General features: G+C 36.8%; 1 protein-coding gene across 4 annotated transcripts; it reads right to left on the bottom strand.

Moving 5' to 3' along the window:
* shoc1 (shortage in chiasmata 1) lies at positions 1 to 16,657 on the bottom strand. Of its 4 annotated transcripts, none has more exons than XM_028457876.1 (28): positions 16,587 to 16,657; positions 16,158 to 16,233; positions 15,930 to 16,059; positions 14,411 to 14,501; positions 14,195 to 14,325; positions 13,198 to 13,357; positions 12,990 to 13,101; positions 12,712 to 12,853; positions 12,505 to 12,612; positions 12,266 to 12,395; positions 12,021 to 12,115; positions 11,132 to 11,374; positions 9,584 to 9,952; positions 8,413 to 8,586; positions 7,570 to 7,764; positions 7,415 to 7,507; positions 6,181 to 6,362; positions 6,016 to 6,088; positions 5,816 to 5,885; positions 4,877 to 5,052; positions 4,687 to 4,792; positions 3,778 to 3,889; positions 3,468 to 3,589; positions 3,280 to 3,364; positions 3,026 to 3,157; positions 2,246 to 2,395; positions 1,384 to 2,062; positions 1 to 201 (listed from the first exon to the last, which is right to left on the bottom strand). In XM_028457876.1, coding segments are annotated over exons 1-28 (4,224 nt in total). In that variant the 5' UTR covers positions 16,589 to 16,657; the 3' UTR covers positions 1 to 115. The 4 variants fall into 4 exon arrangements, with proteins under 4 accessions (XP_028313677.1, XP_028313679.1, XP_028313680.1 ...); XM_028457878.1 differs by having other exon boundaries at positions 7,427 to 7,507; XM_028457879.1 differs by having other exon boundaries at positions 15,930 to 16,054; positions 16,587 to 16,648.

Here is a 16,657-nt window from a genome sequence, read left to right as displayed (position 1 = left end):
TATTTCATGTCTAGAAAAAAGTAAATAAAATGGATCTTAGTTTAAATACTCTAAACGACTAAAAGTTTTTTTTCAATACATTCCTGTATGTTGAGTTTTTATTTCTTGTCCATGTTTAAAATAGGCGGAGCCTCGTCTGTCCGTCACTTCTGCCAGGAACACGCTCGTAACTCAACCTTCCCTTCTTCAGCGGCGTCAACACTACAAAACAAATACAGGGAATTATCAGTGCATTCCACTTTAATAGAAATGTCAAAAAATTCATATTTTTTATTTGTTTTTTACTCATGATATTAATCATCTCTTACGAGAAATTGTAATGTTTGAATGTTTTAGACTCAGGGTTATGTATCCTGCTTAAATTCAAACCTCTGGTATCGTCATGAATTAAAATACCACTAAATAAAACTATCTTTATCTGCTGGATATAGTAACTTAATAACCTAGTGAATCATTGCAATCCTTTGTGTTTGAAATGGTGAGTTATTGAGTAACTCGTCACATAAGGAAGTTTTACCATGCACACTGGTTTAAACTTTTTTATTCAAGGTTATGCTTTCCTTTTTGGCTCCTGCAGTATTAAACTCGGTGCTAATTCAAACATGAACATGCAACTCTTCTACAGTAGAGGGTACAAGAAAAGTTTAGCCATGAGGTTTGTCTGACACTATAGCCTTTACATAGAATTATTATAAGTTTGTAGTTAACCTTAGTTATCATTAAAGGGTTTTTAAAAACACAGTTTAAAGGCAACACATGGAATAATCGTGCTAAGTTGGGATCATTCATAATAAATAAAAAATGAAGAAAACGCTGTTGCATGAGACCTATTGTTTAGATTAGGTGGTAGATTTAACAAATGCTGACATAAAAAGTCTCTTTCTGTTGCCTTTCTCCTGTGTCAGATGAGTGTAATCATACTATAGGCTCTTTAATTCATATGGACCAGTTTGATCTCACGTGGGCTGCACATTATCGGTAATTTTAACATTAATGTGGCCTAGTTTGCACTTCCATGTATACATAATATATAAAGAATGTCAGGTAGCTACAATATCAGGCAATAGATGACAACTATAAGTCCCTATGACCAACTTTTGTTTAATTTCGTGAAAATTTGTGAAAATTGCAGGATTTTCAAAAAACATTTGAGTTCTTTCAAAAATTTGAGATAAACAATGTCTGCCATCATGTGATATAAGGGAAAACTGTGAGCTCTGAAAATATCGTGGCGCTTTATTGAATTTTTGAGTTATTTACACAATGATTCTGTTTTCTGTCTTCCTTGCATTCCACTGTGGGTCCAACTGAATGCTCTGAAGGGCCAGATTTGATCCCCGGGCCTTAAGTTTGACACACGTGCTATAGGCTCGCTGAGTTTACCTGTCCTGACGAGGCGAGCATCCTCTGGGCTTCTCTTCCTCTCCTGTCCTCTCCAACATCTGGAGCCATTCACAGCTGCAGCTTCATTCATCCTTTCACTCTTGACCAAGCCGTGGCTCCACGTTGCTGGTGCTGGAAGGCTCAGGGCACTGGGACAGCTGGGATGCTGGAGCTCACTATATAATGTAGGGCCTGAGTACTTCTGATTGGCCATTGGCTCCTGCCATGAAGAATCCAGTTCAAATGGACTGTTGGGTGTGTATAGACTGGAAGTTGCAATATGCTCATCACTTGTTCTTTGAACATCTCTTCCAAAAGCTTTGGCTCTGCTTTTCCAGCCTGGGAGCTTTGACCACAACGTCTCCTTGTCGTCTGGTCTCCATGGATCACTCCCAGTCCAGCTCTCCTGGAGGGAAACTTGAGAGCTGGCAAAGGAAGGACTTGGGTTCATTCTGAAATCTGTGCTGCCATTGGTTACTGTGGCGTAAGCCTCATGTTCACCAAAAACACCCTCTGCACTCGCAGCTCCAAACAAGTGACTGATGTCTTGGAGCAGTTTTGGCTTAGGAGAACACTCAGGGTTAATGTTTTGGGTCCACAGATCTTTTAGTGGACTGATTGGTTTTGTTTCAGTAACATCAGGCTGAAGTTGGTACAAGGAGGTGGTGTCAGTGAAAAGCTACAAGCAGAAAAAGTGAAAGATAAGAAGATTCTGTCTACTTTTTGAACCATTATGGACAAAAACAAGTTCTGTACAATATAAAAATGTGGCTTTCTTTTTGGAACTCTGGATTGTTATCTGGAATTTGTTGATTGCTTTGCTCCATTTTTCCATAACGTGTGACTAGAAGCTTTGGTTCACCTTGAGGACCTTGTGTGGCACTTCTGGAAACAGTTCCTTTAGCTGAGATAGAGAAGCACCGAGGAGCCACTTGAGAGACGGGGCTTTGTGTAGCATCAACTGACTGACCAATGGGTTGATGCAATGAAACTGTGAGAGGCACATTTCATCCTAGAGGAAACACATGCAGAAAATAAGTCGGAGAATTGACCACAGAATATTATTGGGTCATTCCATGTCATGAGATTTTTTTCTTACGTTCCCACATGCAGTCGTGGGCCAATGGAAATAGTAAAAAAAAAAAAATTTTTTTTTTTTTTTTAGATTTCAAGAGACGTCACCCAAGAACCAATGCATATATCATTAGTGATGTGAACAGTCTATGTTCATAACTCAAATTTCAGTTAACTATGTGATGTAGTTCCTGAGATATTGGAAGCTGAAAATGGAAGACAAATAAGGAATGTGAGAAAATTGACACCTACCCCCTTCATTAAATTGGCCATATCTCAAAAAGTATTCATTCGATCAAATTAAAAATGTATAATGTGCCTATTAATAAATAACGGATCAATTGTTAAAATGCCAGAATTTTTTGTAGACCAAAGTGCGTGGGCCATTTATTGAAATGACAAAAATAATGACCCTATTGTAGGGAAGCCAAATAATACAATTGTTTAGAGTGTTGGTGTTATTGGTCAGTAAGGATCAGATAGAGTAAAAATGGCGGATAAGATGCTAATTGTTAAGTATATTACAGATTTAATCAGTTCAAGAGCTTTTTCACGTTCTTATAGATACCTCTGAAGGCATCACAGACAGCCAGTCCCTGTCAAGGTAGCTCAGAGAGTCCTTGTTACTCGACATCAAACTGTGGAAACAGATCTGACGGATCCACTTCGCCAGTTCCAACACATCCCATACTATCAGCACCTTAAAGTAAGAACAGAAACAAATGAAGATTGTCACTTTTTGAGTGATAAATATCCAAATGATAACTTATTCTACTAATCTGTTGTTTTATTTATTCAGAAATTGTAGTTATTAGTTTCTACCTTCACGTGCAGATTGTCAGACATTCCAAAAAGCACCAAAGAGGAATAAACCAACACCAAGCTGCTGAAGGCTTCACTGGAAAATCTACAATAATCCACACACAGAAGCAGGGATTGAGTCATTGGTTTGGTGGAAGGAAGCAGATATTGGTTAGTGTGTTTTAAAGTCTGTGTGTGTTTAGACACACCCTCCACCCTGGCTGTCTGGGCAGTATAGAATGAGCCAACAGTGACTGTACTGAAGAGAGACAGCAGTCAGCCTCATGACCAGAGCATCACTGACTCGGTCCTGGGACAGCTCGCCCTGGTCCTACACACACACACACACACACACACACACACACACACACACACACACACACACACACACACACACACACACACACACACACACACACACACACACACAGGGTTACTGATTAGCAGAGGTAAATCCGCATACCTCGGTATTGGTTTTTGTATTAAACTTTAGTCATTGAGTGCAAATGTCAATCATACCTGAATGATTATGGCCGTACTCTCATCCACTGTAACCACAGAATAGTTGTTGGTGCTTCCAAGCATCTGCAGGGATGGACAGTAGCTCCTCTCCAGCACAGTAACATTATAGCTGCAGTAAAAGTCACATGTTTCAAAGCGACAAAAGGCACGATCAGAAAAGTTAGAACACTATGAATTTACTTGTTTGTATTTATCTCTGCAAGCTTATAAACAGGCAATAAATGTAAAAAAAAATTAAAAAAAGCAAAAAAAAAAGAGTGCGAGTTTGAGAAATGGCTGAAGGAAGCCCCTCCTTACATCTTCATATAGGTTATTAGATCTATAAGCACATGCATGTTTAAAAAGTAAAAATAAACCTTTAAATCCAATATTAGACAGGGAGCTTCTTATAAGACATGCACATCAAATAAAACCTCTTCTTTTTGAAATTCTCTTTTCATTTAGAAATGTATATTTCCATCACAAACATTATTCACAATAATAGTCACTCCAGAACATAGAAAAGCATGGATATAGCTACATTCAGGCGATTCTGTCCATACTGCCCCTCTGTGGTTTTCTTTAACATATCGTACAATATGACAGCAGAAAATAATGAGAAATATATCATAACTGGGGAGTGCACCCACTCAAACCAACAAATAATATTATTTAGTCCATCTGCTTATATAACTTTTTCTAAATTATGAAGTGTTTGGTAAGTGTTTAAACTAAGTCTGCACAATTTTAAATTTAATTAGGTCTCTGAATTTTATAATACCTCATTTTAAATGGATTTTAAAAGCAAAAGACGGTTACATAAACACCTACTTGACTTCAACATGGCTAATTTGGACAAACCAATTGTTTATTGGTGCTAAAACGATGCAATGATTATTACCTACATAATATTTAAGGTTATCTCACCTTGACTCAAGTGTCTGCAGCAGCAGGGGACAGTTGAGGAGCCCCTCAGTTACAAACACCACGTAGGGTATACTGTCCTCCAGACACCAAGGGCTTTTCCAATCCTCTTTATGGGACACACACACACACAGACGTGGAAGAAAACAACAGATTATAAATAGAGGTTATTAAGCTGCATACAGAGGCAGACCTGTGTCAGGGATGCTGGTGTTAAAGCTGAAGTGGCTGATGTTTCTCTCCTTGCAGAGTTTGGACCACGGAGATGGGCCTGGATGGTCGAACTCCACAACCAGAGAGAAACAAGTCCAGGGGAAGTCGGGGCCGATGTGTTGCTCATACACAACCACACATGCACTGTTCTGCACACTGGAGGATCACAACGACACACAGAGGTAGAAGCTTCTTTATTACTTGAATGATAGTGTGTGAACCAGGGTTGGGGTCAGTTACAATTACATCTTCAATTATCCATGTTCAATTAAAAGTCAAATATGATTATTAATCACATTTACTGAGCCTTTAATAAATAAGCCCATACAATGTAACTTTCCTCTTGTGTTAGCTTTCTTTTAGCATCTCTTATGATAACAGGTCAGTTTTGACCTTAAAATACACCAAAAAAAATTGGGTTCAAGAAGTGGGCTTGTAATCGGAGGGTCGCCGGTTCGAATCTCACCCGGGCAATCACTGTGGGATGTTGAGCAAGTCCCTTACCCCCATTCCATCTGCTCCCCTGGCGCCTGCAATTGGCAGCCCCTCGGGTGGCAGTGGTCAGTATACCCCGAAAAATAATTTTTAAATTCTAGGTAGGTGGTGGCAAAAGTTGATCTGAAACATAATTTAATAATTGTTAATTATATATGTGTAATCCATAGAACTGTAACATGGTTCCACAGTTTTGTGTTTAATTAAATTGTAAATAAATTAGTTTTTACAGAATTTCCATGCCAATTACAAAGTCAATTATCTGAACTCAATTACAATTCAATTATGATTACATCATAATTGTAATTAATAACCAATTATGCAATAACAATTATAATTGACTCCAACCCTGAAGTGAACACCTTTAAACAAAATCCATGATTTGCAACAAAATGTGGGTAAAGAAAAGCGGTACATGCTTTACCTACTGACCACACTCGCTCCACACAACTTTTTATCTCCATCTTTTGGAAAAACTGCAGTCACATTGAGATCTGAAATAAAGACACAATCATGTATTTTCACCAGTTAAAGTGTTTGCAATGAATGTGCTTAACCAGTTTGAATTCGGCCACACAATTCTTTATTTAGAAATGAAAGACACAAAGATATCAAAGTGCTCACCAGTCACAAGCTTTAAACCGTTGATGATTAATGATCTACTTTCATCCGAGTCAACTGACATGATCACTAGAATCTACATAAAGACAAACCACACAGAAATATGCATTATAAACTACTGCTGTGTTGAAGGTTTAACATGTAAATTATAAATTTGGGTTTTCAAACTTTCTGAGTGATGTTCAGTCCATTCCTGCTGTGCAGTTGTTCACTAAGCAGCTGCTGCATCTTCAGCAGTTTAAAGTTGGACTCCTCCTTCTTTTCACTGAGATGAAGGACGATGTTCAGCCTCCTCAGCAGCTGTTTCAGACTGGGCTCCTCACACGTCTCTGCTGCCTTGGTCAGATACTCTACAGCACAGGTGTCAAACTCATTTTAGTTCAGGGGCCAAAGACACAGCAGTTTATTTTAAGTGGGCCACAGATTTTAGGCAGGAAAATTAGTAATTTACTCATTATTGTGCTCTAGTTTGCACTTCCATGATTAAATAAATTATAAAATATGTAAGGCGCCAATAATATCAATGCAGTAATTGACAGATATATTTATTTTTTACTTTTGTGGAATAATTTTAATGTAATTTAGAGAGATTTTGTGGAATCATTTGAAGAAAATTGCATGATTTTTGAAGAATTGAATGGTAAATGGTAAATGGACTTGATTTATATAGCGCTTTATCCCCACACTGAAGCAGTCTCAAAGCGCTTTACATATCAGCTCATTCACCCAATCACTCTCACATTCACACACCAGTGGGACAGGACTGCCATGCAAGGCGCGAGTCGACCACTGGGAGCAACTTAGGGTTCAGTGTCTTGCCCAAGGACACTTCGACACATAGTCAGGTACTGGGATCGAACCCCCAACCTCTCGATCAGAGGACGACCCTCTACCACCTGAACCACGGTCGCCCAATTGAGTTATTTTAAAAATTTCAGATTAAAAATGACTGCCATCATGTGATATAAGCGTAAGGGTTATGTAAGCCCTGCTAATATTGTGGTGTTTCATTGAATTTGTGTATTATTTTGGTGATATCTAAAACTGAATTAGTTGGTAATTTACACAATTATTCATGGGTTCTCTGACTTTTTTTTGCTTTCTGCTGCGGGCCAAATTGGATCCTCTAACGGGCTGGATTTGGCCCCCGGGCCTTGACTTTGACACACGTGCTGTGAGAAAGTCTTTATGTTTCAACAGGGAAGACAAAATAATGCATATTTTTAATGGGTTCTCTTTTGGTGAACTTATATGCATAACATTATTGTTAAAGACAATGCACTTTGGCAATATTTAAACATAAATCTAACTATGGTTTTTATTAATGAAATCATACCATATGTCAGATTTATCAATAAAAACTGAGTAAACACAAAAAACAAATGAAGTGACCTATACTGACCCACTGCAGTACCGAGGTCACACTTCAACAGCAGCTCCTTAAACGTCACCAACACATGAATCAAAGCTGCTTGGTTGAAAAGCAGTTCTTGGTCTGTGTGGAACACAAACATGTTTAGAAAGACTGTCATCAGTGGTAGATAGTCATTATTGTACCTTGGAGCAGCTTCGGGCTTCCTTCAGCAGTCCTGTAGAGCGCCCTCTCCTGTTGTTTGAGGAGAAAGTGTGTTTGGTCGGGGGCCAGGCTGCTGAAGTCAACCCACATTGGAAAGTTCAGCCCAAGTTTTTTGGCAGCTTTCAAACAAGGCTGAGCAAAAGCCAGGAGTTCACAGAAGGCTTGCTGCTGGCTGTCTGTAACAAAACACAGAGGTTGTGGTGACGATTCTGGCTTTGCTTTCAGTTCAAATTGGCCAGGGATAAAGAGTAAAACGACCGTCTGTTGTATGAGTTACATTGAATGATCAACTTTAAGTGAATATAGATCAGAATACTGAATAAAACTGAGAGTCTGATTTATTCCTTTATCTGACATTTAATGGATATGTTGTAGGCCTGGGCAATATATCGAGATTCAAGATATGTCGAGTTTTCCATTTTGGCGATTTAGAAAATTTGAATATCGCCTATATGGATACATTGTTACTTTATAGCTTATTTTGGATTAAAATACTTGTTTTAGGAGTTGCTTTCACTATGTCTCAGAACAGCATGAAAAGCCCAGTTAGATGGATTGCTGAATGTCCTAACCCAGACCTTCCCCTAAACAAGCCACACTACAGACCTCACTCACACATGCTGTCCTTTGTCATATTGTGCATCTGTTTGTTAGTAAATGTGACTGCATGGCATTTTTCATTAGCAAATTTGACCCAAAGTTGTCTTTCTGTTAAAACTTTTTTGAGTTAAAAATATCAAGATATACATCGTATAGCGACATTTTGAGACAAAATATTGAGACATACATTTTCATCCATATCGCCCAGCTCTAATATGTCGTACCTGTAGCTTGAACTTGCACCACGGTGCTGTCTGGTTTTTCCTCAGGCATCATCTGTTCAGTAACTTCCTGCTCTCTAGTAGCACTTCCTGTCACAATAGTTCCCAAAGCTGCTGCAGGCCTCCTTCCTGGTGTTTGTATGTGCTCTACAGTCTGCTGCTTCAGCTGCACGCTTTCTGTGGACGCATACATACATCTACAGTTGATAAACAGGCGATTATATCAGTGTGACTATATTTTCTCCTTTATAAGGCTAATTTAGCTCTAATTATTACAATAGGGGAAGCCATTATTCATCCTGGGTAGCACATTCCAGGTTCCGTAAGTGATCTTTACAAACTAATCAAGTTGTGCAATACTTGATTCTATTTTAAAAATATTTTCTAAAAATATTTTTTATTCTCACTATTTAGACATTTTGATTTATTTATGTCGATCATGTAAATGACAAATTAAAGACAGTTTAAAATAAAATATATTAACATCACGAAATGACAACAAAACAGTATCTTACATTTTTAAATTCTTACGCATCTCAGTTTACATGAACGAAAAGGAGTAGGATGAAGTATAAACTTATCTAATCCTAACCCTTTAATTTTTTCTATATTTCATAACCTAAACGTTAACAAAGTCTCAATATACTAACAATTTAAAAACTATAATGTGAATAAACAATCAATGCAGTATAACATACTCACACAGAAACCATGCAATAATTGTTTGTTTTTTTTACATTAATCATACCTTCTTTTCAAATAATGTACCATATGTCGCTACTTTTTTACTCCAAATAACAAGCGAGCCCCTTATGCTATTTCTTTAGTTAATTATTTTTTCTAAGACATAAATATAAGATGTGAAGGAGGTAAGCAAAGAGCCATGCCTGTGTTTATGTTAACTTATCAACACATGATTTGAGTAAGTAAAAATCAAACATGATTGTTCATGTTGTGTTTCAACGACACAAAACCCTGTTCTTAAGTTTAACTGACACATAAATGTTTGTTAAGAGATCTAAAACAGTCTGAGGACTTATTGTTAGTCAATGAAGGTTGTTGAATATTAGAAAATAATATAACCACAGTAGAAAAAAAGATACAAATATAAATATACTGTCATAGGTCATTAGAAATGCTTGTTAGGCTTTGTACAGAAACAGATGTGCAGCACCTGCAGATGTTGCTGGGCTCTGAGGTGTAGCGCTCTCTGCAGCCGCCTGCTGTGATCTCAGAGATAAGAAAGCAGACAGAGGGTCGTGATCCCTCTCAGGCTGCTGAGTTCTACGCTGATCCGTGTTCAGCGCTCTGGAGTTGTGCCCTCCCTCTGAACGGAGCTGGGCCTGCCGTCTAACGCTGTTGATGATGTTTGTGTGAGCAGATGATCCTGAAGGCCCCTCGTTTAAAACCTCCTCAGTGCTGGTTGTGGCATCAGGTTCTTTTTCTTTTCCGTTTGAGCTGATAGTAGGAATATTAACGCTCTTCTGGGATGCAAAGTTAACGGGTGGAGTTTTCTCTGGAAAATTCAGTGTGAGAGATCCCACTAAAAATAGAGAAAAATTAATGAAATAGTTACAGAACTTAACATGTAATTAATTATTTTAAATGATCTAAAAACTGTTTTCTTTACTCTCTTTGGGCCGAGAAGAAAACTATTAACTCTGTAAGGTTAAACATATTATTTGATACAATACAAGTAGTTCTCAAACTTTTTTGGCCCAAGTACCCCTTTCTTTTATTTCTGAATCCACGTACTCCCTTTGTCTGACTACAACATTTTGCTCTGAATTCTATGAAAAAAACCACTATAGAGCATAATGATGGAATAAGTAATAACACACATTTGAAGAACCCGAAACAGTATTTAGTGCCCCTGAACAGATTTATTTCCATAGTTGTTATACTTTCTGTCATCCTCCACCAAGACTGACCCTTGTGTTTTCAGTTTATGTTCTAATCCAGATCATTTCATCATCATTGTTATGATTATCATTTTTAACTAAAAATAAACACTATCAAACCCCATATTTTTAATGCTTTCATTTGTTAAATTTCCACTCTTCCCTCTCTATAGTGCCATCGTTTACCACCATTAGAGAAACACTGTAATACAGTGTATTCGTAATGTAGAAATGGTATCTTCATAGTTTATTTACACTAATTGTACATCAGGCTTCACAAGGTAAACATCATTTAGATTAGTTTGATTATTAGTTTTATTAGATACTTACAGGGTTCCCACACTTTTTTAACAATGATTTTTCAAAACTTTTCTAAAATGTTTCACCAAACTTAATTCTGAAGCGCTAAGATCTTTTTTTTTTTTTTTTGCGTATACATTTCCTGGTTTTTAGCGTATGCTAGCTGAAGTAAGGCGGAGAGCAAATTAACTTGAATTTGTAAGATGTCACGATTCACGTTCAGTTCTGCTGCCGGTGTGCAGCACTTTCACTTTGAGATAACGCTTAATGTCTTTGGGGTTTAACATATTTCCAAAACTTTTCCAAAACAGTTAAAATATTCCATGACTTTTCAAGACTGGAGAATCAGTTTTTCCAAATTCCATAACTTTTCCAGGAATTTCCTGACCGTGGGGATCCTGTACTTAAGTACCTGTTGTATTTTTAATTATTTAACAGTAAATTACCAACTTGATGGCACTGACATTTAATTACAAAGCTGATGCAAACCTTACCAAAGACATGGTTTAAATGACACCTACCATCCACATGTGTAAGAGGTAGTTTTTGGAAGTCCTCCATGCTTTCCTTCCCAATGGAAGAACTGCAGGTCTCTAGGCTCTCTTTGAAATCTCTGTTGGAACCCCAAACCTGTTGCAGGACTCCTGTGACAGTGTCACACTGGTCTGGCAGGTCATCAGTAAGACTCACTCTCTGGAGTTTGAAAGCTTCCATGGCATCAGCCAAAGGTTTGAAGTCCACTGCTGGCCCAATGACATGTGGCTCTATATGTAAATATACCAGAGTTTAATAAATGGAAGGTTTTCAGTCATAAACGTGACACGCTGATGCATTTTTTATTTTAGTAAAATTATTTAAGTTTAGTTAAATCATTTTGCACAAACATGAGATGTTTACCTGACCAGTGTTCATGTTTATGTCCATTATAGGAATGCAAAAATCTTGACTTTATTCTATTTTATCCTTTTATGTAATATTAATTTTCATTCCAGGATGTTTTGTTTTTTACTTAAGTATTATTCATCTGGTGTTTTTATTTATCCAGTTATTCTTGCACCTTTTCATACGCCACCTGCTGGTTCAATCTATCTTTGATGAGTGCAATATGAATGGAATGAAAGGATAAAAGGACAACAGAAGCAGACCAGACGACTACAAATATACACAAAACAACAAAAATACACAAGCTGACTCCAAAAACACACTGACTGACAACAAAAACACACAAAGTTCACAAACTTTGTTCTTCCCTGTAATAATGCTCAGATTGGTCTTTATTACATGCATGTAGATAATGTGGCCCTCTGATCAGATAATTACAGTTTATCTGTGATTGAAGTTGTCCATCTCTGCCATAAATGATCACGCTGTCCACAGGCCTCACTCCATTATTTAGTGTAGCTTACGTACCTGCTAGCATGAAGCGCACCTCAAAGGGTGGATGTTTCTCTGCTTTCCACAGTGCCATCGTCATCTCTTCCTGAGCTCTCGCTGACACCAAAGACCTTAGTGAGAGTGGAGATGTTTCATCAAATCCTTTACATGTTAACATCTGATGTAGTTTTAAATTAATTATAGAAACACGCAATTATCTAAACACCATTGCCACCATTAAATAAAATAAATAAATCCCTGTTGAGATGATAGTCACTCACAGTTTAGCAAGAGGAGACATTGGTTCCTGCAGGAGTTCAGATGTGGATGGGAAGCCGTTCAATTGACTGCTTTTTAAAGTCGGGGTGATGGGCAGGTCCAGCTCCATTTCAGAGGGAAGCATCACATGCTCTAAAAGACCAGTTTTACAACACTTGTAAATGTTGTAAAATCACTATATGTGGCCTGTTTATATTTATTGTTTACTTTTTTAATCTATTTTTTTCTTTTCAATACTTGCCTGCTGAATGTGAATCAAACAAACACTCATTCACTGTGTCTCCTTTATCAGCCTTTTCTGATAAATCATACGGACAGATATCCATTGACTGATAGTTTGAAGGAAAAGCTGAAAAAAAAAAAAAAACATGCAGTTTCTTTTTTATCCACTCAAGTAATTTTCAGTATGTTTTGCTGTGGAAACATTTAGATGTTGTCCACTCCTAACCTGTTTGAAGCACTTCCTGGATCGTATGTTTCTCGTCCAGATGTTCAGGTGAAATAGAACATTGACCACGGATGGTTGAGAAGGCAGTGAGGTTGTCTGAGATTGGCTGAGGCATGTCCACTATAGGTGATAACAGCAGCAGCTACAGAGATGGAAGTGAGATACGTCACATTCATAGTTATTATTAGAACAATACAGTAATGGAACTTCATGCTTTAGCAGTGCATAATGAAATCACAAAAAAAGAATAATACAGTTACAGTATCAGTTTGACTCACATTTTCTTTGTCCAGGGATTCTTTAACAAACTTCTCACAATTTGTAAAAATCTCCCTGTTTTTGGTTTCTACATCAGATGTTTTTTCATATGATTCACATCGTTTAAAACAGCTGCAAAACAAAAGATGAGTTTTAGTAAGCTATTTATTTATTTTTTACAGTATAGTGTTAATATCAATTAGCAGCAGATTGAAAAATAGGAGGCACCTAAACATGGCGTCTTCAGTAATGGGTTTTCCTGCTGAGTTCAGCAGAGGGTCTTCAATGGGCAGCATCCTCAGCCTTGACAGTGTGGCTTCCAGTTTGGGTAAATGTCCTTTAAACTGTGACAGATGGTCAACACTTACCAGCTCTTCTAACCGGAGATCTGTGACGGATGGTGGAAGTGATTTATTAAGCAAAAATGGGATCAAAACTTAAGACTCTATCTATAAATTCTATGTTAACCAAATGTGTGACAACCAATGAGTAAAGAAAGCTATTTCTGGTCCATTGTTCACTGAATCTGTGATAACCACATTTATCTATTTATCTTAATATCCACTGTTTTCCAGTAAGTTCAATGCTATTCATGCCATTGCATATAGTCATCTCAAAGATGTAAATCCTTGTTTTAATCACTAATAATATGGGTTAAAAGTGACCAAAAAAACCAAAGAAATTGGTTAAAATTTGCAAATTAGAGTGGGCAAAAACGGACAGAAAAAGTGGTAAAAAGGGTTCAAAGTATTGGCTTAAAAAGAAGGAACAATTAGTTTAAACTGGCAAATAGAAATGACAAATCATGAATGTGATTAAATTGTCAAAAAAAAAATATGCATAATATATGATGAAGAGGTTAAAAGTGACAATAATGGGTCAAGATATGCAACATTAGGTGGAAAAGTGGTGGGAAGGGTTTATAAATACTGAAAATATTTTGAAAGTGGTAAAAATGTGCAGAAAAGGCATTGGAATTTGATGGAGAAGTGGCAGAAATGGGAGTAATGAAGCAAAAATACATTAAAAGGAGCAAAATGTGGCAAGAAAAAGTGATGAAAATAGGTTGAAATGTGGCAAGTTTGGTGTAGTTGTATAAAAGGTGTAAAAATGGGCTCAAATTGTTCAAAAAATATTCTTAGTTTCTTGAAGGCATCTGGCGACCCCCTCCCAGTGTTCTGACCCTAAGGTTGAGAACCCCTGCTGTAAAGAATGTAAACTCTACCTTTAATCGATCTTTCAGGTTTCATGGGTTCAAGTGTCCATTTAGAGAATACTTCCTGCCAGGGATCACTGATGGAACATTCTTTATTCTGATGTCCAACTGTGTCTGACTTCTCATCCGTCACAATAAACCTGGTATTTAACAACTGTAAGGTTTAAAACTGACAAAAAAAAAAAATCACATTCATGACTTCATCATGTTTCAATGAAAAACGACCTTTCAGGTAAATCCACAGGCAGTTTGGTTGTTCTCAGATCTTCAAGCACGGAGCCACTGATAAAGATTTTACAGCTGGAGATCACGTTTTCTGTCACGTAAAATCATAAAAGCAGGAATATTCTTAGTATGTGTGAAATGCAAAGTCTGATGTAGGGCAATCATCAATATGACAGCTGCTGCATGAAAGTGTGTAAATGTTCTTAAAATGATTTGCAAGTTTCCAATTTAAGTTTTCATGTCCATGCATCGCAATAACTACAACTAATATCACAAATCCAGCTTTAATCAACCAATAAACTAATTTGTTACTATTATTTTAGTAGTGTGCTTTTTTTTTAAACCTTAAAACATACAGAAACTGTTTTGATGAGTGCAATATGAATGGAATGAAAGATTTATAGTTTTCAAGGGAAACTAAACTTGAAACAGCATTATGTCTCAGACCAATTTAAAAATGATGTGTATTTGTGGGGTGGTTTTGTGGAACTATCTTGATGAAATGATTAAACAAAGTATGAATATAATGCAGTCTAAAAAATGTTTACAAAATATATATATTTGAAAAAATAAAGAAATGAGGAAGGAGAATGTACATCTCAGATGTTAATGGCACATATTTTTTTTTTTTTTTTTAACAGCTAAATTTGATTATTTATTTGTATTGTCAATTGTGTTTATTTCATTGGATTTTGCCTTTGTTAATGGTGTAGAATGGGGGTAGGACTTGAGAAACCTAGGCTTCTTCCTATCCCTTTGTCGAACGTGTTAAATGTATTATGTTGAAATTTGTCATTTGTTTTTTTTTCTCTCATTTGTTTATTAATTTTCATATATTTGTAATCATTCAAATAAATGAATGAATTCATCACCATTTGTGTCTTCGTAGCATGTGATGTTTTAAGTAATTCAGCCTGTAGCTTAAATAAAATCAAGTATTATAATTACTGTAATAGGGATGTCCCCATACGTTACCGATATTGCAGCCTTGAGTAATGGCCGATATCGATACGATATATCAGTGCGAATCATACATACTTTTATTACTTATTTTGTAGTGTTGAATGTTAGAAAAGGCTTGATCAGGTGACGTTACTCAAACAGTAAAAGATAACTGAAGTGAAATTGAATTGTTGACTATTGTTCTCAGTCGGTATATGGTGGGAACAACTGAGGGCGGGGACAAAAATAACAAAAACATATCGGAGCGCTTATATTGGAGATTTTAGATGCAGTCCAATAAAATCTGATATTCTTCGTTTTCTTGCTGATATCGGACTGATATCCTATATCAATATTGGATCGGGACACCCCTAATAATTAATAATGAGATAATCAGTTCAAATAGCTCAAAAAGCCACTAGTTTACAATGTATTTCTTTTTGTACCTGTGTCAAACACACAGTTGATTAAGCAGTTAATAATCCTGAGTTGTTTCACTAAAGCACATGAACGTTTTTGCTATTATTATTATTATTATTATGAGCGATGGTGTTAAAATAGTGGTACACTGGCCCACCTCTGACCCATGGTGTCCTGTACGTGACCTCAGAGAGCTTCCCACTGTGGGGGTACAGGTCACTGGTGTCTGCCAGGTAGGGTGGGGGCAAGGCCAGCAAATTCATCAGTACCTTTAGACTGGTGCTGCTCTGAATTAATCACACACACACACCAGCAGAAAAATGACTAAACCATTATTACAGGTAAATTACTAATAATGTGTGAGTTGTTGGTGCCAAACACTGACCTCAAAGACATAATTAAGAGCCTTAAACCTGATAACAGGGAATGTTTGTGCAGGAGCACATCTGTCCTTCACAGACCTACACGATGGATGGATGAAATATACATTAACAGAAAGAAACAAGAGTAAAATGTCGTTTTTCAGCTAGCATGGAAATCTTGTAATTAAATTGCTATTATATTATAGTTTCATGAAGCTAAACAGCCGTTTTACATTATATACAACAGTACAAATGAGAAAATATTTTCATCAGATGGTAGTTTTTGGCCATTAGCATTAGCCATTTCACTAGCTTTAGCTCATTTTTAATAGACAAATAAAACGTGTCTTATAAACTTTAAACACGTCTATTTTAAGCACCAAGAGTAGAAATTTAAATAAAAATAGAACGGTGGCTCTTAAATAACATATTTGACGTAACTTCATACTTACATTATGGATGGAAATTACGGATTTTTGACCAAGTTATTATTTGATGACGTCACAACTCGGCTACATCCTAC

The sequence above is a fragment of the Gouania willdenowi genome, chromosome 9, assembly GCF_900634775.1.
Source record: "Gouania willdenowi chromosome 9, fGouWil2.1, whole genome shotgun sequence".
NCBI classification, from domain to species: Eukaryota; Metazoa; Chordata; class Actinopteri; order Blenniiformes; family Gobiesocidae; genus Gouania; species Gouania willdenowi.
The sequence above is the reverse complement of the archived record's forward strand: the minus strand, read 5'-3'. Positions and strand labels throughout refer to the sequence as shown.